The 26,604-nt window shown below is 36.5% G+C and overlaps 1 protein-coding gene and 1 long non-coding RNA gene across 12 annotated transcripts; both read left to right on the forward strand.

Moving 5' to 3' along the window:
* Nucleotides 1-443: 443 nt before the first annotated feature.
* Nucleotides 444-22,440, forward strand: LOC103705521. Of its 11 annotated transcripts, XR_005507746.1 has the most exons (10): nt 447-739; nt 2,218-2,394; nt 6,973-7,027; nt 9,606-9,801; nt 12,114-12,223; nt 12,365-12,583; nt 14,418-14,579; nt 14,752-15,059; nt 18,606-18,776; nt 21,806-22,440. It is a non-coding gene; the product is annotated as an uncharacterized LOC103705521 (long non-coding RNA). The 11 variants fall into 11 exon arrangements; XR_005507748.1 differs by lacking the exons at nt 12,114-12,223; nt 12,365-12,583 and adding an exon at nt 19,920-21,125 and having other exon boundaries at nt 444-739; nt 21,803-22,440; XR_003385355.2 differs by lacking the exon at nt 12,365-12,583 and having other exon boundaries at nt 449-739; nt 12,109-12,223.
* Nucleotides 22,441-23,680: 1,240 nt separating this feature from the next.
* On the forward strand, nt 23,681-26,166 carry LOC103705577 (pentatricopeptide repeat-containing protein At5g39350). Its single transcript, XM_008789339.4, has one exon. It carries the CDS (start codon nt 23,919-23,921, stop codon nt 25,953-25,955), a length of 2,037 nt encoding a protein of 678 aa, XP_008787561.1. The 5' UTR covers nt 23,681-23,918; the 3' UTR covers nt 25,956-26,166.
* The last annotated feature ends 438 nt before the right edge of the window (nt 26,167-26,604 follow it).

The raw sequence follows: 26,604 nt of genomic DNA on the forward strand, positions 1-26,604 counted from the left end.
TAAAACATCGATATCTCGGTTTCTCGTACCATCAAATTTGGATGGATATAAGGAACTATAATTATTTTAATATAATATTTAAAATTTAAATAATATAATTAATTTAATATATAAATAGTTAAAATTATAAATATACAAGCTAAGCACAAACAATGTTAATGATTAATTTAAAAAAAGCATATTGCGGTAGCAGCAAAGATAAATCAAAACTTTTTAGTTAAATATTAGGTGACATATATATAAATATATATATATAAATAATGTTAATAAATTGATTGAAAGTAACAAAAGTAATAACTGTTCAGTTCGTTTTTAGCTTTTGATGATAATAATTATTGGCTACAAGAGGACAAAGTTATAATTACTGGAGTTTGAAAAGCAGTTGAAAATAATTAATGGATTTGTGAAAAGAAGAAGAGAATGAACCGTTCTTTGTCGTCTTCTTTGTCTATGCAGCACCCAAGTGTCCGTAGTTTCGCTGAGAGCACCGGGGTTATCGTTATATTTTCCTCGCGAGAGCGCGGCGCGCAACCCTAAGCCGCCGTTGCCGATCAACCCCGCCGGACGTGCTCCGACGCCCCGCTGCCGCTATCATCTCTCCTCTCTCTTTCTCTCGCTGGGGCTGATGAGAAAGGTGGCCCAAAATTGAAGTGAAGATCGATTTTATCATTTCCCCTTAAGAAATTGAAGGCGTTATCGTCTATTGTGACCTAGAAACAGCTAATTTTTGATAATTTTGGTAAGGAACAAGTTGTAATCTTTCCCTCTCTTATCTCCTCTCTTTATATACCGTCTTTCATTAAAGATTAGAGGCCAATGCTGATTAAGCAGTTATTTATATTCTATAGGTGTTCGATTTGATCGATGCTAATTCTCTTGCTTTTTTTTGCTTTAGTAAAAAGTGTATAGGGTTTTGGGAGTCTTGATCTTTTGGGGGATTTGTGGTATATGGTTGTGGGAGTGGATATTTTTAGGGGATTTGTGGTCTGCTTGGGTCAATAAAAATAATCCTTAACTTTGTTAACATGTTACTAGAATGCAAATCCTGATTCTTTCTTATTTCTACAATCTTTCATGGATTGCTCGAGCAAGGAAACCATATACCTACTTACCTAGTTACCTCTGCGACATATTAATTTGAGAATAGTGTTGTTTATTTTCGATCTTATTTAGTGGTTTTATAGTGTCTGCTTAATTTATTTGTGGTGTTGATTTTTTCTTGATATTAGCGATTACTTGCTCCCATAATATTCTTGGTCAGTGGTTTTGCTTATTTATTTTTTGTTTTATCTGTCCTTTGCTAGAAGCAGTTCCTCCAGTGTTTCGTCTGGTTGTATATCTTGACTCCTTTCTAGTGTCCAAAATACCTTTTGCTGCCCATAGTTTCATAATTACATGCATTTCATATTGTTAATACCTTCAATTAATATCATCAAGCATTGTTATAAAAAGAAAATTTTTCAAATATTTCCAAACGTGAACACTTTTCAACTCACTGTTTAGACTGGTCCCTGTCGTAAACATAAGGTTAGGTCTTTTTCATCTTTCAATGATGCGAATACTGGTAGTGCCAACATTTACACATTCTGCAATAAATATCCAGATCAGAAAATCTTGGTGTTTTTTTATGGCAATGTTATAAAAATATCGATTTTCTTGAAGTGATCCACCTAATACTTCGCTTCCTTCTTCCGATTAACAAATACTTATGAAATTCGTTTATTTGGACTTGATAAGAATGTGAATGTATTCATTTGGTATTGTAGATTAGCAAGTTTCCATAATATATATAACTCCAATTAGTAAGGTTAAATATTGTTGGCTTGCAAACACTATTCATTATTGATTGTCCAATTCTTTAAAAGGATTTCTTCAATCACCCTGCAATTTTCCTCAAAAAACTCTTCTAAGGGAAACATTTATTGTCTATAGTGCCCTTTTTTCTCTTTTGAACTATAATGTCCGTTTTCCACCTACATGCTTTCATAAGAAAATGGAAAAATATCTTTACTGCTATACCTCACACATCAAGAAGGAATATTTAAATTGACAGGCATACCCTATTTTGGTAATAATTTTCCAAACTGGTTAGTGAAGCAGAGGTCAATTTTTTTTGTTATTTAACTTTACTGATGCATACGAAGAAGCAATTGAACTGCAAGTTAAATTTAATTTTAACTTTTCCATTACTTTCACCTGTTACCCTTTTATGTTCAGATTGAAACATTATGCATCAAGAATGCTTAAAAGCATGTACTCCTACCAAGAAATTATATAATAGTTGGAGGCTTGGGTTACACAAAGGCAAACCTCCAGATTTTTCTGTTGGCTTTATCTTGAGTGGCAATAAATATGAGAACCAGGGTTCGATCCTAACCTATCTCCATTGGAAAGGTAAGCTTTTAGTCTTAATTTTATTTGTTAGTGAAGATGTATGTGTATCATTTATATGAGTGCGATGCTATCTAGGACATTGTAATTATTATTTCAGTCTAATGATAGATTGAAATCTACCTTACGTTTGACTCAATTAAGTCTCAGTGGTGAGCCAATTTTCAGATTCTTATAAAAAATTCCTTACATTGCATAGCTATTAATCTAGGTTAACAAATCTTATATTTTAACTAAGTTATTAACTTATAAAGTTTTAAAATGCGAAACTCAATCCGGCAGGAATTCTGATCTTGTCGAGCCTTAGATTTGATCATGTTAGACTACTCCATAAATTTAAATTGATTAGGATTTTGTTATGCATTATTTTGTGTTGCTATATGGATGGTGAAACCTTTTGATTGAGAGCCCCCGCCATTATCTCTTTATGGAATAAAAGCAGACATGCTTGTTTGTCCCTGTAGCTGGATTTTGATTTTTATCCTCTAAAAGAGAAGTTGTAAAAGTTCTTTGTGCGAATTGCCACCTATTGTGGCATTGCTCTTGCTATATTTATTATCTTGTTGTTAATCCATAGATCCAAGCGTATCATGTACAATCTAATAATAAAATTTATTTGCACATAAATATTCCATATTTTGTATGTAATATTATTTGATGTAGATCTATTGGCTCATACAAATTGCACATAGTAGATCACTTGGGTTGACTAGTGATTCATGATTAATGTTAGTCTTATATGAAGGCATATCAGAGTTATGTGACTATTTTCATTAATGGTTATGAAAATAGGGTATGATTATGATCCTCCATGTTAAATTTGAAAAGAAAAGTAATAGTTCATGGGGTCATGATTGGTCGGGATTTTCTTAAATTTGACTTTACCCACTAGATCTTGAAGCCTCAAAATCTCCTCGCCCCATATTGGTGCATTGACCATGTACAATACATTGTTTCTGAGCGGACTAAAGGAATCCCAAGCAAGAGTAGATGCACAACCACAAGCTTAGTCTTGTAGATGATAATGGCTGCTTAAACTACTATTCGGTGGTGTACGGTCAGTTAGATTTTGGAACCAGCAATGTTCCCTTACCAAAATAGAAGGGGAACTTGGTTCGACCCTTTAAGTGCTACAAGTGATGCCTCTGCAAAATTTCTTATTGATGGATGAAGAAATCTCCTCATCATCTAGAAAGTATTGTTTTATAATTTTGAGTTTAAAGAGTTTGTTTATGTTATGAAGTGAATATGAAGACTATGTTGTTGTTGGTTCTTTTTTTGTTTGTTGAGTAGACAATACAATTACTAGATAAATGATCAAAATTAAAGGAAGGTTCTTTGGTTCTTTTTCTTTTGTTGCTTAGACTTTGAAAAAGTGATTTTGTTGTATATCAAAAAAAGCCAACCATTAGTTAAGATTTTTCGAGGTGATTTTTGTTCATGTTTAAAATCACGAAGCCATGGGAATATTGAATATTTCATTAATGATCAAAATTAAAATTCTTTGATTTAATTTAATCTATGTTCAATTCGAGTAATAAATGATTTCTTTTGTTAATTGTTTCTTCAATCTATAGCGTGTAATTTTTGAAAGAGGATGAGAACTATATCTCATAGACAAGGTTTGCTGAATCGGTACCAAGGGTTGTATTAGTTGGTGACTAGTTAGGTACGGTATAGGTCTGTACTGTGCCATTCTAGGGCATATTGAAACATGGAGGGGAAGGGGGAGAGGGAAAAGGAGAGAGAGGGAAGAGAGGGAGAGGGACGGGGAGGGAAGAAGGGGGAAATAGATTTGGACATTCTTTGGCCGACGACTCTTGGCAAAACATGTGTCTCCGGTGAAGCTCGGGATGAGGAGAGAGAAATCAAGAATGCCATGGAAACCCTAGATCGGTGATGTAGCTCCATGGATAGGGGGCAGGATTTTATAAATAAGCGGCTAAACTATCCCAGACCGGCGTCGATATGGTTTGGTATGGGCTGAACCCCATTGTTCGGGTTGGTTCAACAATCACTACCTTATACTATTTATTGTGCGAAAGGCTTTGATTGGGGCTGCATGTGAACCAACTTAGAAGCTTGAAGTCTCCTAATATCAATTGCATGCCTGACACTACAACAAGGAGCACAATTTCTTTATTTCTTCTATTTCTTCCATCTTCTATTACTTTATCTACATATGGGGCTGTAATGCTTCGTCGGAGTAATAGATCTCACCTCTTTTTGGTTTATTTCTTAATTTCCTTATATCAACCTTAGCGTACTTAAGGTTGTTAAATGATGATGTATTTATAATGGTGTTCTCCTAGAGATAGAATTACAACCTAAGCTCTTCCCTTGTTTGAATTTAAATAAAAATATAATTACCATCTTCTCCGTTCTCACATGCACCACACATGCCATGCTAAGATTAATATAATTTGGTTAATGTGGCCTAGGACCGTCTGAAGATGACTTGAACTAGGACTTGAGGGAGGAACAAGAGCTAGAAGTGCGGGGTCCAAGTAAAGAGAGCCCTTGCAATATCATGAGAGAGATAAGGGGGATAGGGGAGAGTGACATAACGGAGAAAGGAAGAAGAGGCGATTTGATCGATGAGGTTATGCTTCGAAGATCAACACACATTTAGAAGAAAATTGGATTGAAGAATCCTACATTTGATGAAAGAAATTCTCTCAAAAAAAAATCCTTCATTTGATGAAAGAAATTCTCTCTCTCAAAAAAAATTATTAATATCTTAAAGGCTGCTCGTTAAAATGTATTATGCCCATATTTTTAGGACATGATACTCTATCCCTAATTTGAGCATTTAAACCCGATACAGAATTATACTCGAAATGGGACTCAACAATAAGAAAATATACTAAAATTATTTTATTACAAATATGGACACTTGGCTAAAATTTGATACAATCCCTAATGAAAAATTTATAAGAAAATTTGTCTAAAACCTCTGAATCCTGTTCGCTCAAATGCTTCCTTACTACAGTCTTCACCCGCGAATCCGCTGCCTTCTCTGAGGTCTAGTTGGTTATAGTATCTATTGGTTGTACTCTGAGTTGCATCAGAGAGAGAGAGAGAGGTGGGCCAGGGATGGTGCATTGGGGGTTTCAGGCTGAAGCTAAGAAAATCTATCCGATATTAACTGTGTAAGCTTTTTTTTCCTTTTCTCTCTTCCTTTTGGGTTTAAAGGTCAAAAATTATAACAAAATCCTATGTAGGTAGGTATTAAAACATTAGACAAGCATCATCACTTCACATCATATTATATGGTTTGATTTGAACTATTTATTTTTAAATCATCACTTTTAAAGTGTTTAAACAAACTCATAACATTTTTTTTGTGACTCTCTTGAAGGAAAGACATGTTTAGCTATTATTGTCTTCTATTACAATGTCTTCCTTTTATATTACCAGTTAAAGTGCATATACGTATGCATATGCATGTCCATCCAATGAATAAATCATTAAGAAATTACTCTGCTATATACGAAAGGCATCTTGCCATTTGATTAGTTTAATGACATAAGTGCACTTCTATAGTTAGTGCATTATATTGACATGCTGGAACAACGCCTTATTTGATGCAAGAAGCATAGTGGACTAGTAAGTTCATTTCTTAATGTCAAGTTTTATTGTTAAACAACTATTTAACATTTTACGTAATGCTTTAAGAATAGATTAGTCATCAAGAAGTGTGTGTGCTTCTCATCAAGTTGTCTTCTAGGTTTTTGCAAGAATTGCACTTATGGTTTCATAATCATTGCATTTGTTGATAAGCAATATAATATTATATTCTCATCAGGCTTGACTTTGCAGTCATTTGATGATTGCTTCCCTAGGCTAACTAGAACATGCACAATCAACCCAATCAACAATCCATGTTATACACCATATATGTTGCAAGCTTGTGTGAATTTCTTGGCTCCTTTTGCAAACACATGTAGATTCATACACTGTTTATGAATGAAAGCTAGATGGGTCTTTGCCCAGCTTTCTCTCTCTCTGAAAAAATAAAGCTGGGCCACAACGTTAGAAAAAAGGTTTAGGGACAAATTGATAAAATTCTCTTTAGTAGTCACATTAATAATAAACAAAAAGAAATGATCCAAAATTTGGATATACTTTTGGTCAAGTTAGCTAGACTTGGAGATGATGACAATGGAAGCACTTGACAACATGTTATACATTTAAGCATCAAGCAATCAGTAATTGTAGGGTTCTATTGTCAATGTTAATGGACACGAGAAAGGAGCTAGCACATGATCTGGAAGCAGGTCTGTGCTGATTGCATCAGCTAACTTGCTTTCTTTCTAGTACTACATTACTACACCATCGAACACCTTGGTCTATTGCAATTGCATGCAACATAGGCTTTAGTGATGCTAGATCATTTTGATAAATGTTATATATCATCAAGCACCGGTGCAAAGCGAGTAAAGTTGCTGTTTTATAAAGTGTGTACATCATGTATATAATGAACAAATAAACATGTTTGTTTGTTGTTTATATATATGTATATATGCTTTTGATCCTCATAACTTGTGATATATTTCTCTCTTATGTTGTGATTTCCAGGCACAATCATATATACATGCTTCTAATGGAACATCACTTCAAACGTGTAAAAGAGGTGGTAACCATGTTCAATGTAATTGTTGTCCTAGAGTTTATCATAGAGGTGTATGCTTTGACTTCATAAGAAAATCTTATATACATGTACATGCTTACACACGCATATAGGATAGACTCCAAACTAAAATGTTAAATGATTGACTAAAGATGTAAAGATTCAAAAACTAATGATGGACCATCCAAATTGGAGATCCAAGTAGTTGATTTAATCTACATATCCAAAAATGCTTGGAATACAAAATCAAATGTTTTGGAGTGGTGGTATTAAAGGCAGCTGCATAGGCGCCTAGGCGGCTACCAAAAGTGCTTAATTTGGTTGAGCTGCCTAGTGCAAGGCTGCTTAAACCCTATGTATTTAAGAGTTTCATTTTCTATTTTCTTTCCTTATTGGACTCCCATATGAGATATGTGGGAGGGCAATGGATGGTATCACCAACCTAATAGCAGCTATTAGGTTGATCAACGGCAATTGACATGTGATCTGACAGTGACAATTGGAAATGATGCCTCAATGGCCATCACTAGTGCCAAGTTTGTGTATATTTCTTTCTTTCTTTCCTTTAAGGTATGCCATCTCGGTACCGGGCCCCGTATTGATACCGTCTTGTGACTATGTCGGTACGCCCGATACGAGGGCCGGTTCGGCATACCGAGTATCGGTACGTTTCCTATATCGCGTACCAGTTCAGTACCAGTATAGTATCGTACGTTCCATACCATCTGGTTTGATATGGTATTTCATACCTTGGCATTCCTTCTTTCTTTCTTTTTCGTCTTCTCCACCTCGTCCTCCGTCACCTTCTTTCTATAATTTTTTTTCTTCGTTTTCTTTTACTCCTACCACTAACCATTTTTCTGCTTGTTCCCCTTTTATTCTGCTTTCCTCCCCCATGATGGTTGTTGGCTGTGGCCCCGCAATCTGTTGGTTGTTGCTTCCTTCCCTCCCGCTTTTTGCTAAGTGCTAGTTGTTGTGGTGGCAACACTATTGTTGCTCTCCTCCTAGATTTTGTTCTTGGACTTTTTAATTGTGAATAATAGGCTTGATGCCACATATGGTGAAAAAAAGAGTGCATATATGATAAATGCACATGCTTATTTATCATAAGACTAGAGGTCTATATACTAAATCTTAAAGGGACTTCCTTCCTGGGTAGTCACCTAAGTGCCTAGGCAGTTCCTTAGGATGTATAAGGGGTCTGTGGCCTTGCCTAGGCAGTTTGAGAAGCTTGCTTTGGAGAATTATGACCTAAGCATCAAGTGGATATGAAAATGAATTGTGCTAGTATGTTGATATACATGATAAATTGAAAATTCACTTCATTGATCATGATCTACATATTATATACCATTACTAAAGGAACATATTTCAATGATTAGATATAGCGAAACATAATAACATGATATTACAATTGTAATTTTGCCCTTTAGTAATGGGCAAACTGGACGGTTTCGCCCGTTTCGAGCCATACTGGTGGCTCACCGGTACGATTCCGACTTTAAAAATGGCTCGCTGCTGGAGCTAGAGAAGAAGAAGAGAAAGAGAGAGCGAGCGGGGGAGGGAGGGAGGAGCGGCGGTGAACGTCGGCGGAGGGCCGGCGGAGGCCGCGGCCACGGCTAAAAAATTTTAAAATTTTTAAGTGAAGTGGGCAAACTGCTTGTCGACTTCACTTAAAATTTTTTAAATTTTTTAGCCGCGGCCTCCGCTGGCCTTCCGCCGGCGTCCGCCACCGCTCCCTCCCTCCCTCCCCCGCTCTCTCTCTTTCTCTTCTTCTCTGGCTTTGGCTCTAACAGGTTTTTTCTCTCGGTACGGGCCCGGTACGGAGACTCGTTCTGCCAGAGAATCAGTACAGTATCTGGTACCGGTTCCTCCGACACTGATCTTGGATTTTTGGAAAATGATGAAATGCATGCATTAGTCATTCTAATTTTCAGGATTTTTCTTTCACTCTCTGAAATGTGAATCCTTTTATGAAAGATTTAACATTAGTGCATAATCCTCTCCCCTTTATATATATATATGCATCTTTTTTGCCAAATTATTCGATAATGCGCTTCATTATCATTAGTGTAGTATGTCACTATGTTATGGCTATATAAATGGGATGTTTAGGAAATTTAAATGCATGCATTACTAGTGCTATGAGAACTAGTTAAACCATGTAGGTTGACCCGCTCAACTTGTCACTGCTAACTTTTGCATGTTCAGCCAGATCTAAGCCTAGAAAATTCCAAAACTTGATAATCTAATGACTCGAATTGTTTAACCCAAGATTTGCCACATCGCTGCATACCGCCCCGTACCAGACATTTCTTACTATACTGGTACTAATCTAAACTCGGTACAAGATGCGTACCTTGTCTCGGTATGCTGAACCAACCCCATATCGAGCGTACTGACACTATACCAGCATAATATGGGTATGGGGTCCGGTATCGAGAGGACAAACCTTGGTTCAACCGTTTGAACCACTTGTTCAAACTAATTTCAACCCATCCAAGTTGATAATGAATAGAAAAATCATTTTCCAACAATGCAAAATAATTCGCCTATTAATGCATATGTTGCCATGTTGCAGTGGCTTATGGCATGATTTGAGTCAGTACTGGAGGTGGAGCATGACGTGACCAAGAAAGAAGGTGACATGGTGGATCTTACTGCAAGATGATGGTTTTGACAGGAATGGAGGCGAGGCATTAGATCTCATGCAACAGATGATTAGCCTAATCTCGTTGAATCAGAGCAAGATGGATGGATCTGCTATGGCCTTAAAGGTAATGTAGCTGCCTAATCTTATGGTCTTCGAGGTGAAGCGGCTTAGATCTGGTGAAATATGGCAATCTCGCTGCCCATCTCCTAGTTTTAGGTGGTATGCTAGGGGAGGGATGGTGGGATGAGTGGTTCGATGTTAAAATGATGGGGGTAAAAAGATGATTCAGGTCACTCCACTGTTTTGGAGTTAGCAAAGAAAATATAAAGCATGGGCAGGGGCATTGAACCTTTCCTTTTTAAGTTCACTAGTTGACCTGCAGTCGAACCAGAAACCCTTAACCCAGATAACCCAGTGGTTTTGTCTAGGTTGCCAAGTTCAGAATATTTGCATTATTTATTCTAATTTAAGGTTCTTTTTTTTTTTTGCATTTGCACCCTTTGGAACTATAATATCTACTTGTTTATCCTTATGCATATTTGCACATTGGCACCATTAATTACTTGAATTGGTGCATAATCACTGTTAGAATTAAGAACTGTGTGCCAAAAGGGAATATCCATAAATATAATCTCGCAGACAATTATCTCCAGATAATTTTACCTACTATTACCATTTCATTCAACGAAAAAATATTATTATTTTTCGTACTAAAGATCTCGAAAGGAGGAAGATGCTTGAAGAAACTGTTGGAAGGAGAAAAAGATGCATGTAAAAGGCATCATATAGGGAAGAGGAAAGGCTTGGTCAACTTACCTTAGTCACGGAGTTAATTGGAGGGAGAATAGGTCATTCATTTCTTCAGTTAAGTCCTAACCTAGAGACTTGTTATGTTTATATGAAAGATGGTTGATGGAAGGGCCTATATGCACAGTTTACCATATTTACATGGTTTGATATACAAACATGGGTATGAATAATCTAGATATTCTAGAGGCACTCATAAATTTGTCAATGTGCTCATGCAAAATTGAATATACCTGCTACGAATTGTTTATTTTGGAAACTTGAATTAGATGCATGCTAAGATAGATGATGTCTGATTGGCGGCTATGATACACTGGTATGTGCAATGACTAACATCCTTTTGGATTGATATAGGTTGTGTTTATTAGGTAAACACAAATTTATGAAATGCATAAGTTGATATGGATTATATATAATCAGTGTCTTTGGCAAACTACATTAACAAGGACAAGAAATTTCCTTTTGCATAGCTATGCGCTCTATATTTTACAATTGATTGGATATAGATCTACCATGGCTAATGTCCTTATCCATATACATATTTATTCAGCAGATACAAATTTAGTTATGGATTTCGATCAGATACTAAAATTTGTATCCATATTTATTATAATCGGATTAGATATGAATTAGATACAAATTATCCATATTTGATTAAAGGAAACTGCTATGTGATTCCCAAAGGTACTTGAAAAGGCTGTAAACTCCATCGTTTGGGAAATCATCCAAGGCAAACTTGGTATTTTGAAACAAAAAATGGATAGAATCTAGACTTTAGTAATATTGTTATTGGTTCAAAGACATCCGGACATGAATTGGACAGTGGTGAGAAGAAAACAGAAGAATTTAACTAAGCTTCTAGTCTATATTGCTTTTTTTCGCGAAATATAGTTTAGAATTGAAATGGTTTATATATAAGAAAATTTGGAGAAGAATTTAAACACAAAAATCAGTTGCAATATCAGATATTTGTGTCAACAAATCATGCAAGTTTTAAAATACAAATTTGGTAAATTTTATAAAATCAAAATTAATTAATGACTACGGTTTGCTGTCATATATAATAAGAAATGAATTTAACTCATGATTTTGTGTGTGTTAAAGCAATGCATAGATGATTCATATCATCAACTGCTAAAACAACAAAAGTTGCTGTTTATGTTGTCATGCGGTCGAAAGCAAAGTGTTCTCATTGGAGCAATATGCGATGCATGAGGACTTTGGCATTTTTGCATTATTAGATATTTGTATAATCAAATTATTCATGTTTAAAAAGTAAATTTGGTGACTTTTGTGCAATCAAACTTAATGAAGTTTTGAGTATGAGCTATGGTTTGCTGTCGTATATAACAAGAAATTAATTTAAGGCATGGTCACGTACGTTAAAGCAACACAGATGATAGCAAATTGTCCACTGCATACCAAAGGTGTGGTTTATATTCGTTATGCAGTGTACCTCCAAAAAAAGTTTGGTATGTAGAGGAAAATAAAGTATTTTCATTGTAGGATTATGCGATGCATGAGGCCTCTGGAGTTTGTATTTATAATTGATCTCATTTGCCGTCCCACAATATCTTTCTTGCATCCATCCCATTTGAACATGGAGACAATGTTTTCGGTGCAGCACAGGTCTAAGTCATGCCTAACCACAAAACATCAAGTTTGATGAAGGCCTCTAGGAAACCCAGCAGAATTCACTCATTCTACTAGTCCACTCCAGTTTTAGAGGACCAAAAACTGTAAGTGCTATGAATGCAACCTCTTTTTTGCCCTTCCTTTTGAAATTTCATTCTTGTTGCCCTTATTTGCAAAATGAGGCTCAACTTTCCTCTTCATTATTTCTTGTTCCTTACTTTTGAGTCCAATCCTTGCTTGGTAAGGGCAACTGAGCCCAACAACCAAGATCCAGTTTCAGGGCTGAGCAAACCCCACTTGTGATGAGGCGCCTCTGCTCTCTCAAGGCTGAGTGAACCCCGCTTGTGCTCTGGCATGGTGCAAGGCTTTCTTGAATAAGTGTTTCCTTTCCCCATAATGAGCTAGGAAAGAAACTGACGAGTGGACTTCACTTGTGCTCCAGCATGTTCCTTGAGAAGAATGAGGTAGTTGGCCTTCTATTCTTTGGATTGCAGATCAAAGTGGAACTCGACCCTTAACATTTGATGCTGAAGGCTTTGGATGGATGGTGGAGATGCATAGATAGAAGTTTCATGGAAGCCAAGGAGGAACCTAGGGCAAAAGTTAGAAATTAGGAAAAGAAAGTGGAAATAGGTTGGAATTGGCTTGTTTGATATTTTTTGTTATCTGGAATTAGATTCCTCAAGGAATCTCTGAATCATGATGTGTCGAAATTTGAGAATATTTCAAGGTTTTCTTTTTTGAGATCCATACCATATTTTAGATGGATATAGATATAGATCTGGATTTGTTCAGACTTTATCTGACCCGTTTTCAGCCTTAATGCATGATAGTTAATTATGCACTGTGACATGGATATGGGATACTGATATAATGCATTATACATAAATGAATATAACAAATGTTGAAAAAGTAGGAAATGTTACAGCTAAGATATCACATTCTGTAGTTATCATTATCATTTGCATGTGTGAAACAACATCCATAAAGCATGGTGGGTCATCAAAATATTATGTTATGTACTTTATACAATTATTTGAACATCCACAAGATCTATCATTTAATCATCATTCAAATCCATAGAGTATATCCATAAATTAGGCCATAATTTTAGTGAAGCAAACTCCAAAATTTATTATTCGTCATTATGAGGTAAGCATTTATCAAAAAGGAAAAAATGAAGTAAATAAATTGTCGCCCCCCATTATTGGAGATATTGTGGAGATATATCTGGCGTATTCAATGTGTATCTGAAATCTTTGTCTTAATTTTGAAAAATAGGTTGCATAGAAGTATTTAACAAATATTGATATCTGATACCTTATTCGATATGGAAATGACATGCAATTGAAGTTTTCATGCTTCCTAAACTGTTAGCAGCTATTGAAATTTAGATACATGAGGATGCCGAATTTTCTTTTGAGCCTTCCTTTTTGTATATCTTTAATAACCATATATTATCAAGGGGCATACCTGTTATCTTATTCTGTAAAGTTGGTTGCTTAGGGAGATCCAAAGATGACAATTTTTATTGCCTATCTATAATGATGTGTAAGAATCCAAGGAGAATGAATCATTCTATTAGAAGTGACTCTTTGTACCACCATTAAAGGAACATTAATCCCAAAGAAGGAAAATGGATAATGTAAAGTTGAGAAAAAAACTTGTACTTATTCTTTTCATTTGTGGGCGATTTCTTAGTTGTGGCACCTAGTCTCAATCGCATCTAGTCTAGATGGTTATGTATGTATAAGTTTTGTATATCTGACTCGCTCGACTTTCTTCAAAACCCTTGACATTAGATGCTTCATGGAATTATTGTTGAACAGGAATCATAATTTTGGGGATACTTGGGGCTAAACCCCATCATAGGTGTTATGACTCCTGAAGATAAAGAGGAAGAATGCTTGATATCCCTTTGTTAACTTCAGATGACTCTCAGGATCTTTGACTGCCAATATAGAAGCTCTAAAGGAGTAACTGAACATTTTTGCCTCCATAGAAGTTTCTTGATATCATGGTCCTTGTTGAGTTCGTATCAGTGAATCTACCTGGAGGCATTAGTTGGCAAGGCTGTCTAATTGCCATGGCAAAGTTGATTCAAGCTAGACATTTTATTTTAACACAAATATCAGCATTACTTCTAATAAGAAAGATAAAACTTGCACTATCTTATGCAGTCTGCTAAAAAGATTCTACAAACTTCACCTCTATTCTGTCAGTCACTTGCAATGTTTACATATTCATAAAAAAAGTTTCATGTTTTTACTTATGGGATACATTTTTTAATTTGTCTAGAGCCGTCTCAAAATACTCTGCTCGACTGGCTCCTATATGTTGACTGATAATGGAGGATCTTGCAGCAAGAGAAGTGGTTTAAGCATCTCTCTTTCTAGTCCTAATGGTCATGTGCTTGGTGGTGGTGTTGGTGGATTGCTCATGGCTGCAACCCCTGTACAGGTAACTAGTTTGGACCTCTTGTTATATTTTATGCAACTGAGTTCTGATATGCTATTGCACTTTGGGCATGTGTAGTTTTGATAATACTTTGAATCTCATCTTGTGTCAATTTTCCCCATTTTTTCGTATTTGGACTTTTGTGGAGGTATTGAGTATCATTGTTTATTTGTAGGTGATAGTGGGAAGTTTCATGTAGAGTGGATGAACAGGGAAGGACAAAACCAAGACCAGCCAAGAATCAAATGTTGAACCTGAGAATCCAATGGAGTATAAAAAGAACACACCATCCGGTGCGCCGCCCAACTAAAATCTCACCTCCTCTGTCCTGGGAGGATGGCCTGGTTTGAGGCTAAGGGACATGTGGAATGCTCACATTGATATTGAGTTGAAGCTCATGCTGGTTATTTGTACCTAGACAGGTGGTGTGTATATGTGGCACTTGTAGGATGATGGGGAGCCTTAGGAAAGTAGCAACATTATGTGAGTCTTACCGATCTTGCATCTTGTTCCTTTATAATCTCATTTTTACTAATTTCATTTTGCAGAAGATGCCAACCATGTTGTTGCCTTGTGGTGTGAATTTTTTTGGTTATCTCTATTGTCATATTTAGCATTAGATGAGGTTATGTATTGCTTGTACATTATTGCTATGCTGTCTTCTACTTGAGATACTCTCATGAAATTAATCATGCAGGAATTCAGTTTCTTCCCTGTTGTCTCAGGCAGCAGTAAATTTTCACGATATCAACATGTGATGACAAAGCCTTTTTCAGTTTTAGTGTTGCCTGTAACCCATTTGAGTGCTTATCCTATCAAATTTTTAGTCAAGTCTTACATGTGCAATATTCGCACGTTATTGCAAATTTACTTTTGGTCATTTTCACCAGATCTAGTGGTATGCTCAGAGATGTGGTTCATTTGGTTTGTCATCATAATGTTGTCAGACTACTTGAATCTGGCCTATAATTTCAGATTTTTATGGCAGGCTTTTGTTGGTCCAAATTAAATTTCTATGTGGTATATATCCACTTAGATCTAGTTAGATCATGATTGGACATTGGGGGTCTAAAAACGATGACTGAAACCGTTGGATATGATCTACCACCTCTAAACTGCTTATACACCAAAATCTTGTGACTTAGAGACCCCTAGCCTATATACCAAGTGGTAAAAATACATTTATTATTTCGTATTTATTTAAACTGTCCAATTTTTAACCACTTGATGCATAGGCTAAGGATCTCCAAATCACAGTATTTTGGGTGTGTAAGCAATTTGGAGAAAGTAGATCACATCCAACAGCTAGGATCATCGATTTGGACCTCCATCATCCAACCATGACTAGACTGGATCTAAGTGGAGACCCACTTGACCAGGACCTTGTCTACCTAACCAGATCATTGATGTTGGACCCTTCTTTATTACAATTTGCAAATAAAGACATCCACTTTAATATTTGCACATCACATGTATATTTCTGCATCATTTGATGCATGTTATACATGGAAATCTAACATGGATGAAGGAATTTGCATATGTGCGATAAAATCCATAAAGCTTAGTGAGTCATCAAAATAACACAGTACATACTTTATACAATAGTATGTACATTCACAAACCCTATCACTTGGTCATCATTCAAATCCATCAACTATAATCCATTCTTTATATTACAAAATTAGTGACAAACTTCAAAATTTATTATTCATCATTATAAGGTCAACATTCATCTAAAAGAAACTGATGTAAATAAATCCTTGCTCCTCATTATTGGAAATATTTAGGGAGGCATCTGAGGTGTATTTAGGAAGCATCTAAAACCTTCTTTTAACATTGAAAAGTAAAATACTTAAAATAAGTATGTGGCATGGATCCTTGAAGTGTCCGACAAATACTCATATATGATACCTGCTGATATGGATGTTATGCAAATTGGAGTATCTATGCTTCCTAAACTTTCAGCAGCTATTGAATATTAGATACATGAGGATGCACAATTTTCTTTTGCATTGTTTTGTATGTCTTTTGATAACCATATTATTATTGAGGGGCATATATTTCTATTTTATGCTGTAAAGTTAGTTGCTTAGGGATATGCAAAAATAACAATTTTCTATTCCAATATATTTATATTTTTTAATGATATTAAAAAATCCAAATGATTGGCTCTACAATATTGCGTGATCTAAAATTTTTCTATTTTGACCCAAAGATGAAGGCAAAATGTGGTTTTACAAAATAATTCTTTTAGGATGAAAGAACATACAAGGAGAAGGAATCATTGTATTGGAAGTGACTCCTCAAGCCTCCATTAGAGGAGCATTAACCCCAAAGACGGAAGACAGATTATATAAGGTTGAGCAGGAAAATAGGGAAACTAATAGCGTTGTTAATTGGGTGATTGCTAACGTGGCTAGTTACATAAGGGCTATGCTGTGGGACTTTGCTGCCGTTGATAACCCCAGCTTCTGGATCTTCTGTATGCTGACTCTCGTGGATGTATTTATCCAAGGAGTATATAATACACTGTCCTGCAGAGAGAGAGAGAGAGAGAGAAACTTGAACTTAAACTAATGTTTGTCAAAATTCTACTACATTGTTTTGCCCTTTTTGTTACCCTAAACTATAATGACTCTGGAGTATAGATTCTAGGGAACTTATTCGTAATTCTACGACTTGGATTAGAAGTTGTCAAGTAAGTCAACAGATTAAAAAAATGAGGAAGAGAGGTATATGGCGTGCAAGGATGGTTATACTTTCATTATTTTCTTGCTCCCCCTTCCTCTATCTCTCATTGGTTTGTCCTTCTTTTAGGCCCCTAAAACACTCATCTGCAGCCCTCATAGATGATGTATGAGTATGGAGGTTAGGTGCTCTGTAATATCTCTTCAAATTTAAGTTGGGACTACTATAGCTGCCAATCTTCCTTACCTGCCTTGGATAAGTTATGAATTCCCCACAACTTAAAAGAGGGACTAACATGGAAAAAAGGGACCATAAATGACACTAAAACTCAACCATTGGTCAATTATACACTGTAAAACTTACAATAACGCTTCTTAAAACACAAAATGGCCAAAAATAGATCACTTATGTCTCAAAATCATCTCCCTAAGACTTAAAAAAAAAAAGGTCATAAAACAAGCTTATAAAATAAGCTAAATCAGTCTACACCAAACCTGAACCTTATATGCCATAAGGTGAAAATGAAGGTTTGAAATGCATGTACAATTATTTAGTTATGATGGACTGTTACCACAGTCGCATTATTCTTTATTAGGATTTCAATATTTCCTGGTAAGCCAAAACTTTTGTTACTATCTTTTTTTCCGAAGCAGTCTACTGAGTTCTTCTCAACGGTTTGCTCAAACCTTTCCCTATCATGGCTCTTTCGGAATGCGCCAAATTTTCTAAGCAACGTGGAAAAGTGCAGGGATTTGGTTCTTTGCATATCTTCATGTACTGATAGGAGGGATTGTCATTCCCTGTGAAACATAGTATATTACACATATTGAAAGCCTTTTATTGTCTTTTTGTTAATACCAACCTTATGAAACAAAATCTTTCAGAAATGTGTCTTTTCCATTGTTCTAGTATGTTTCTTTCTTTCCTTCAAGAGTGATTCCTTTATTGGGTGTGTTAAGGTCTTTTTATTTTATATGGTAAACTTCCATTTATAAACTATTCCAAGGACATTCATTTTGGCATTTACTTCTGTCCATAGTATGCTACTTTTGGAATCTTCCAAAAGAAGTTTAATTAGAATATCCTCAATTTTACCCAACTAACCCAGCTTGTCATGTTACTATTTCATATCATCACTGTCTATTATAGTATTCATATTGCATGAATCACAGAATCAATTTTTATATCATATATCTTGATGATACATTTTTACCACTTTACAATAATCTTAAATTTCATCACATGTTTGTGCTTGGGATTGATGTGGAGGACTAATTTGAGATATTACATATCTAGTTTCTTTTTTCTTTCTGACTAAACTTATAGCTACTTCATTTTCAGGATTTCAATTGAAATGGTATGTATTAGTATGTAAAATCTGGCACATTGCTGTGCATACCATCAAAAATTCAAGGGCTAATATATGCAAAGGCAATTTTATTGCTGGCACCATCTCAAACAAGAGCAGATTAGAGACTCAGAGTTCGATCTTACTCACCTCCACCTGCGAAGGTAACATGTGACAATTAACGTATCAAGCTTTTAATTTAGTGTATCTTTAAGAAATGGAAAGTTTTTGCTAGCTTGGCATGTTTGAATATAATTTCAGTTTGTTGGTAAACATGCACGTAATTAATTTTGACTTGGTGTGGGAGCAATGTTGGTCACTTTGATCAAATCTGTCTCAACTTATGAGTTTAGCTGTATGCCTCAATTAAATTCAATTCATGATCATTCAATTAAATTTTGATCATTCAATAAATTCAGACAATTTATGTTGGAACTTGTGATTCAGTTCTATAAATTTATCTAAATGATTATGACTTGAAAAGTTTGCATCATGTTAAAACATTTTTTGGGGTTTGCTAGCAAATGAGGACATGCTTCACCTTTGTAGGCTTGCAGTACTTTTATTTTTAGTTGATAAACCTTTTCTTGTATTTGTTCTTTTGTGGGGATATCTATGTGATTTTCTAGTCCTGGTTTTAATTTTATACTTTGTTCTATTTCCTTTGTACATTATTTGACCAATTGTTACACCATCCTATATTTATAATAAAAGTCTCATTTCTGTGTGGAAATCAGATAAATACATAGGACTCTATAATCATAGGTAGGAAATAGTATTGCAAATATTGGAATGTATTATGGTCCTCATCTTAGATACCCTTTTCTGGGTTCATATTAATGCTTATTCAGTGAAAGTTCTGATTATATGCAATCTTCATGTGTGCATTTTTTGTAACGGCATTATGCTGCATGACTTATTTAAATGCATTTATTATAAATTTGTAGCTTAACAGAATTCTCAAAAGGACATATTTGAATCAATGGCAATGGTTTGATTTGATTCATTGATATGAAATTACTAATACAAAATTGGAGTTTAATTTTTGTTTTACCAAAGGCTGTACAATTGTTTGTCATGTATGTTATTAAGGTTCATTGTCAGATGCAAGTTCTCTATATTAAATATATAAGAAATGCTTAAAATCCCAATATTTATTACAAGTGACTTAGATTATGTTTTGCTATTTGCATGTGTTTTTGGTTATAGTTAGATGAATTTAACTAATTGCAGATGTATGTGAGTTGTGTTACGAAAGTAGCTTTATTGAATTAATATGTTTGATGAAGGTTTATGTTACCTGACAGCTGATTTAATGGCAACGGTGCCACAATCATTTTCTGCAATTCAAGGATTTATATGTTTACCAATAAGACTGGTTGTCGAGACATAGATTCATGTTAAGGTAACAAAACTTGCTCATTTTACAGTCAAAGAGGGCAATAACCTCTACCTCTAGTGTGAATGATGGTATGTGACAGATTTGATAGGCAGCCAGAAAGAATCTTGATGAGATTTTTCATTTTCAATTTAAACCAACGTCTACAGGGAATTGGGTGCAGGCAATAATTGCTTAGTTAATACAAATTTTCCTTGTACCTTGGTTGTGGAATTTGTCACTACTAAAGGTTGTAAATGATTCATGGTCATTTTATTTTCCATAGAAATTTCCTGAGCTCACCTTTACCTAATGTATGATATTTGGATTCTAAGCCTTCCTCAAATAGGATCCAAAACTAGTTTTCGCATTAGCTCTAAACAAATGGTGAATGCAAGAAAATATAGACTTTGTTACCAACTTCTAGATGTGAAAATAATGAGCTGAAATTAGTACTAAGCACCTCTGTCTTGGCTCATCATTTGAAAGGGTTATCTGAGCTGAAGTCAAGCTTGACAATATACGTTTGGCCTTGGTTCATTTGTTAAACAAACTGTGCTTGAATGAGCCGGTTATTGAGCTGAACTGAGCTTTTATTTACTTTTGCAAGTCCAATGTGTTCTGGCTCATTCAGCCATTAGTTTAATTTTTAAAAGAAACATGGTGCTTAATAAAATATAGATGAACCAAAAAAAAATCGAAAAAGGAAAATAACTAAATCTAAGCCTATTCTGATACCTATCTATATTTGAATTTCTCAACAAGATGCTCATATTGGTCTGTTGCAATAATAAACTAATGAGTATTGAAGGATCAGAATTTCCACTGGAAGATGGTTTTGCAGTTAAGACTTGGTCCACATTACGATTAAAGGTAAGCCTACTTGAGATGATGAAAGTTGGAAAAATAATCACATTAAGTAACACTACCATATTGGGATCCCTAAAAACCAAGCCATGTTTAACGTTGTTTTCTCCTTTCAATCTGAAGCAAATGGTGGTTTATTGTTTGTAGAGATTGTTAAAGGGAGGTATGCCTTTGGCTGATGAATAAAGGAATCCAGCATTATTAAGACTTGCCACTAGAAGAATGCAGCTATATGATCATGTATATCATGGCCATCATATAATGCCATGTAGGTGATTGTTCTGCTTTTCGTCGTTGCTATAAATAGTTTCCTTGGGCTATTGGTTCTTGATGATGATGATCCTTTCCCATAGTCCTAACAATGAGCTGACAATTTAATTTATCATTCTTCCATGACCATAAAATGAGTTTCATACTATTATGCTGAACCATCAACATTCACTTTTATGTTATCATCCAAATGTTATTAATCGGATTGTTAGTTTGACAAAGCTGAGAATATTTGTTTTTAGCACGGTTTGTGAGTCCATGTTTCCGTTTTATTCATGAAATTTATTAACTTGTCACTTGTTTTGTTTTGCAAATATTTTGAGCGGCACTTGCATCTGTAAAAGTTGTTCCATTTATACTTATAGCCATACATTTTAAATGCAGGGCATGCTACCATGATTAAAGTCGCCAAACCCAAATATCATGATGCCTTGACATAGAGCATTGAGAATCCACAATGCCTATAATGAGGAGCATTGCTGTCCAGTGCTTATTTTAATTTATGTAAATGTTATCATAAGTTAGCCAATCATGAACATTAGGATTGTAGTTTATGCTACTTATTTCTTTTTTTAACTATATAATATACATTTTGGATTTAATATATATTACATTTATCTTTTGTTTAAGAAATTTTCATTTGTTAATACTAAATAAATTTTTCAACCCCAAAAGCAGGGGAGCTTTTGGCAGGAGAAGTATTCACCAAACTCCTTGATGGAGGACTGTTGGCAGTCAAGGCTTTCTGCGAGGGACCCTACACGAGGACAACTAAAAGGTCGGATTTTCACCATGGATGTGCTAAGATGACATGCTGATGAAGCTTGCCATGGTACTTATGGGAGAGACAAAAAAGTTCGAGAAGGTAAAAAATTGCAGCTGCAATGTTGTTGACATATGCATATGGTACTTGTGGAAAGGAATATTGGGAAGTATTGTCACCTTTAGGAAAGACCCATGATCTTAAAAAATTGGCACAGCAATTTTGATGTATACATATGATACTTGTGGGGAGGCTGGTCACAATGCAGTCATCAGAAGAAGATCCAAAAATGTAAAAGATTGCTGCAATATCTGTTGTGCGTGTCTAATGGTACTCGTGGAGATGACTCCTGAGAAGTATAGTCGGCCCCTCTTAGGGGATACAAGAATGTGAGATTTTTACTGCAATGTTTGTTGCCATTTATCTTTTTTTTGTATGTGTGTTTTCTTTTCAATTTCTGTACTTACGATGGAATTTGATGTTACAATATTGTTTATCTGTTCTCTAGCTTGAGACCTAATTAGTAATCAAATCATTTTACTCGCCAGCAGACTTCAGCAGCACCTCGTCCCTATTTAACTACCACTCATGCTTTTCAATCTCCTTTTTGCTTGTTGTAAATTGAATATGCTTTACTATGCATTTTGTTGCCATTGAGTTGTTGCAGCCGTTGCTGTGTGCCTGAGTTTGTTGGATCATCTGATCTCATGCACTAAGTTCACGACCTCTGCTTATTGACAATCTATTATTAGACCATGGGGCCCCAGTTTCTAATGCATTTGAAAGCCTGTTGAAGTTTCCTGGTTAAATTTCATCATAGCAACATTGCAGGAAACAAATGCCACATTAAATCACGAGGTGTCATGCTCAGAACTGCTTCCTTGCACCTGTTCGGTGTGTAGTTTATCGGCCGATCAATGCTCTTAGTTTGGCAGATCTTGCACTAATCTCATGCTGAAACATGTCTGATACCTATATGTTTTGATTGCAATGGCATAACACTAATCTTAGTAACACTACTTTTTATCCATATGTGATTTAAGAAAGAATAAACTTTTTCAATGGTGTACATGAACGAAGTTACCATCATACTAATATGCCTCGCTTTTGGTTCAATTAGATTACAATTACACACACAAAAAGAATGAAACAAAGCAGGATTCTTCTTAGGAGGGCCCAAAATGGGCAAGAAAGGGCGAACAAGGAGGCTGGTTGCCTTCCTCCCACCGCAAGCCTCCGCCGTCCTTTCTTCTGCGGCAACCCCACCAGCCATTGCCGACCACTGCCCTCTGCTATGTCCCTCTCTCTCAAGCATTTTCACGTTAGGCACTGCCAGCCTCATCATGATCATGCCATCATCTCTTTCTCTAACACTATATATAATAAGAAATAGAGAAATATTACATCTAGAAGATGCTTAAACACAATATAGCTAATCATTAGTGGTTGTGCTTTCATTTTTAAATAATATTGTAAGCATATAAATATAATACAAATTATTTTATAAAATATTAATATAATCTAATGATCTGCGCAGCTATACTTAGGGTACAGTACTAATAAGAAATATTTTTTATTAATATCAGCCTACATTAAGCAAATATAATTATTAATAATATCATTAATTTTTATATTAATTTAGATACTATGGAAAAATTATTTATTTAATATGGTTTAATAAACTAATAAGCTTTTTATTAATGAAAGAGTTCTATTTATAAAGTTATTAATATGACCAACCATATGGTGGGTTATGCACAAACAGAGCTATCATTTTAGTGTGTGTGTGTGTGTGTGTGTGTGTGTGTGTGTGTGTGTGTGTGTGTGTCAGATTAGATGGAGACCTAGGCAATTGTACTCCTCCTTCCCCTCCAAAGTTTTTCAAAGTTTGCAAATTATACATCTAAATTTTGGATTTTAAAGCTTGATTTTAGTATAATAGTAACATGGCCTCTCAGGCGACAACCAATTCGGTCAGATACTCGGCCAAACCCAAAAAAAAAAGAACCTGGGCTCCGTAGCTCATGAATGTATGGCCCTTCTTGCACCCTTTCCAAACTTTCTCCTCCCTCTGTCCCTCGCACGCCAACACAATGCCTCTCCCTCCTCCGATCCCTCACTCGCTCCAAAGCCCTCCTCCCCGGAAAACAACTCCATGCTCTCCTCATCTCCTCCGGCCTCCTCCTCAACTCCTCCACTTCTCTCCCCCTCCTCTCCAAACTCGCCACTTTCTACTCCCTCTGCGGCCACACCGTCCACGCCCGCCTCCTGTTCGACAAAACTCCCACGAAGATGAAGACCCCCTTCCTCTATAACGCCCTCATCCGAGGCCACGTCCAATGCGGCGTCCACAGCGACGCCCTTCACCTCTTTGCCCACATGGTCTCCTCCGGCCACCGCCCCGATAACTTCTCCTATCCTTTCGCTCTCAAGGCTTGTAGCGATCTCTCGCTGCTTCATATGGGGAGTGTAATCCATTGCAAGGCACTGGTTTCCGGGTTTGGTTCGGACGAGTATGTTCAGAATTCTCTGATGGCTATGTACATGAATTGTGGGGATAAGGAGGCGGCGACAATGCTGTTTGATGGAATGACCAACAGGACTGTTGTTTCTTGGAACACCATGATCGCAGGATACGTGCAAAATGGGTGCGATGAGGAGGCAGTTTTGATCTTCGATTGGTCAGTGGGTTCTGGTGTGGAGATTGATCGGGCCACGGTGGTGTCGGTGCTACCGGCTTGTGCTCATTTGAAGGACTTACGGAGGGGTCGACAGGTCCATGAGTTGGTGAAGGAGAAGGGATTCGGAGGGTATGTTCCAGTGAGGAACTCTTTAATTGATATGTATGCAAAGTGTGGGAGCTTGGAGGAGGCAAGAAGTGTCTTCGATAATGGAATGTGTGAGAGGGATGTTGTCTCATGGACTGCGATGATAGGAGGATATGCTCTAAATGGAAGGGAGAGAGAAGCCCTTGCTCTTTCTTGCCAGATGCAGTTGATGGGAGTCGCACCCAATTCAGTAACGATGGCTTCTTTGCTCTCAGCTTGCAGTACATTGGCATCTATAGAGCATGGCAAATGCATTCATGGGCTGTGCATTAGGCTGAGGCTTGAATTGGATATCATTGTGGAGACTGCTCTTATTGACATGTATGTCAAATGCAATAGCATGAAACTGAGCTTGCTGGTGTTTGCCAGGGGGTCGAAAAGAGCAGGGACATGGAATGCAGTTATTTCGGGGTATGCCCGACATGGGCGGGCAGGAGATGCTATAAAACAATTCAAACTAATGCTAGCAGAAGCAATACGACCTGATTTCGCTACGATTGCAAGCCTCCTTCCAGCTTATGCAGAATCTGCAGACTTGCAGCAAGCCAAGAATATACATTGTTACTTATATAGGATGGGCTTCACTCGGAGTTTTGAGGCAAGCACTGGTTTGGTTGATATCTATGCCAAGGCTGGGAACTTGGACATGGCTTGGGAGCTCTTTGATAAGCTACCAGTAAAGGACTTAGTGTCCTGGAGTGCGATGATAGCTGGGTACGGAATGCATGGGCATGCAAAGACTGCGATTTGGCTTTTTGATCGGATGGTGGAGTCTGGAGTAGAGCCTAATGAGGTCACCTGTACTTCTGTGCTGTATTCTTGCAGCCATGCTGGTTTGGTGGATGAGGGCCTGGGCTTGTTTGACAGAATGCTAAAGGTGCATGGCATGAAACCGAATGTTGATCATTATGCGTGCATTGTAGATCTACTAGGTCGTGCAGGTCGGCTCAAGGAAGCGTATGAACTGATCAGAGGGATGCCTTTTGAGCCAAACCATGCAGTGTGGGGTGCTCTTCTTGGTGCTTGTGTGATCCATGAGAATGTGGACTTTGGAAAATTAGCTGCAGAGCGCTTGTTTGAGATCGAGCCAGAGAACACAGGGAATTATGTGTTACTGGGGAATATCTATGCTGCACTTGGGAGATGGGAAGATGTGGAATCTGTGAGGAGAATGATGGTGGAAAGAGGGTTGAGGAAAGAGCCAGGGTGTAGTTTAATTGAGGTCAGGAATGTATAGCCATGATGATGCTAGTAAAAATTGTCAAATTAGATTGTCGAGTGGCTTTGGTAATTATTTTGTTCTCTAAATGCTTGTTACGGCAAACAAGGTTGTAGATTATTCAGCAAGGGTATTATTTCTGATGTTTCATTATTTTCTACAGCCTTGGTTTCTGTATAGTTCCATGTTTCCAAATTATTATTACTTTGACAAAGTTATTATCGTCAAATTATTGATGGTTTGTGGAAGACATTGGCAGTGAATATTTCGGTGAATTACAAAGAACATCGTTCTTTGATGTTGATGTTGCCGGCAAGATGTTTCAGATACACTATATGATATATGATATATGCAATTATGGATGAGCGGTACACGATGCCTTTATTTTGAAGGATATAGCCTTAACAGCTTGCCTGGATCAGCAGGGCTCCTCTACATCCCACAGATATTTGATCTCTTCTTGTGTTTTATTGAAGGGACAGGAAGCCTTAGAAAACCCCAAGATTAGTTGGAGCCGGTCATTGTGGTACCAAAAGGCTGCCTGATTCCATTTGCTAGCTTCTAAACTGCAGGCTTTGGATTTGGCGTTACGTAGGGATCTTGAAGAGTTAACCAGTGACGTAGGAAATCTTACTGACCTTCACCACCTGGATCTTGTGGATCCTGG

This window comes from Phoenix dactylifera, unplaced genomic scaffold (assembly GCF_009389715.1).
Source record: "Phoenix dactylifera cultivar Barhee BC4 unplaced genomic scaffold, palm_55x_up_171113_PBpolish2nd_filt_p 000274F, whole genome shotgun sequence".
Lineage (NCBI taxonomy): Eukaryota > Viridiplantae > Streptophyta > Magnoliopsida > Arecales > Arecaceae > Phoenix > Phoenix dactylifera.

What these genes read in the sequence shown, in the direction of transcription:
- LOC103705577 (XM_008789339.4), top strand. Translation starts at nt 23,919, where the DNA reads ATGTATGGCCCTTCTTGCACCCTTTCCAAACTTTCTCCTCCCTCTGTC.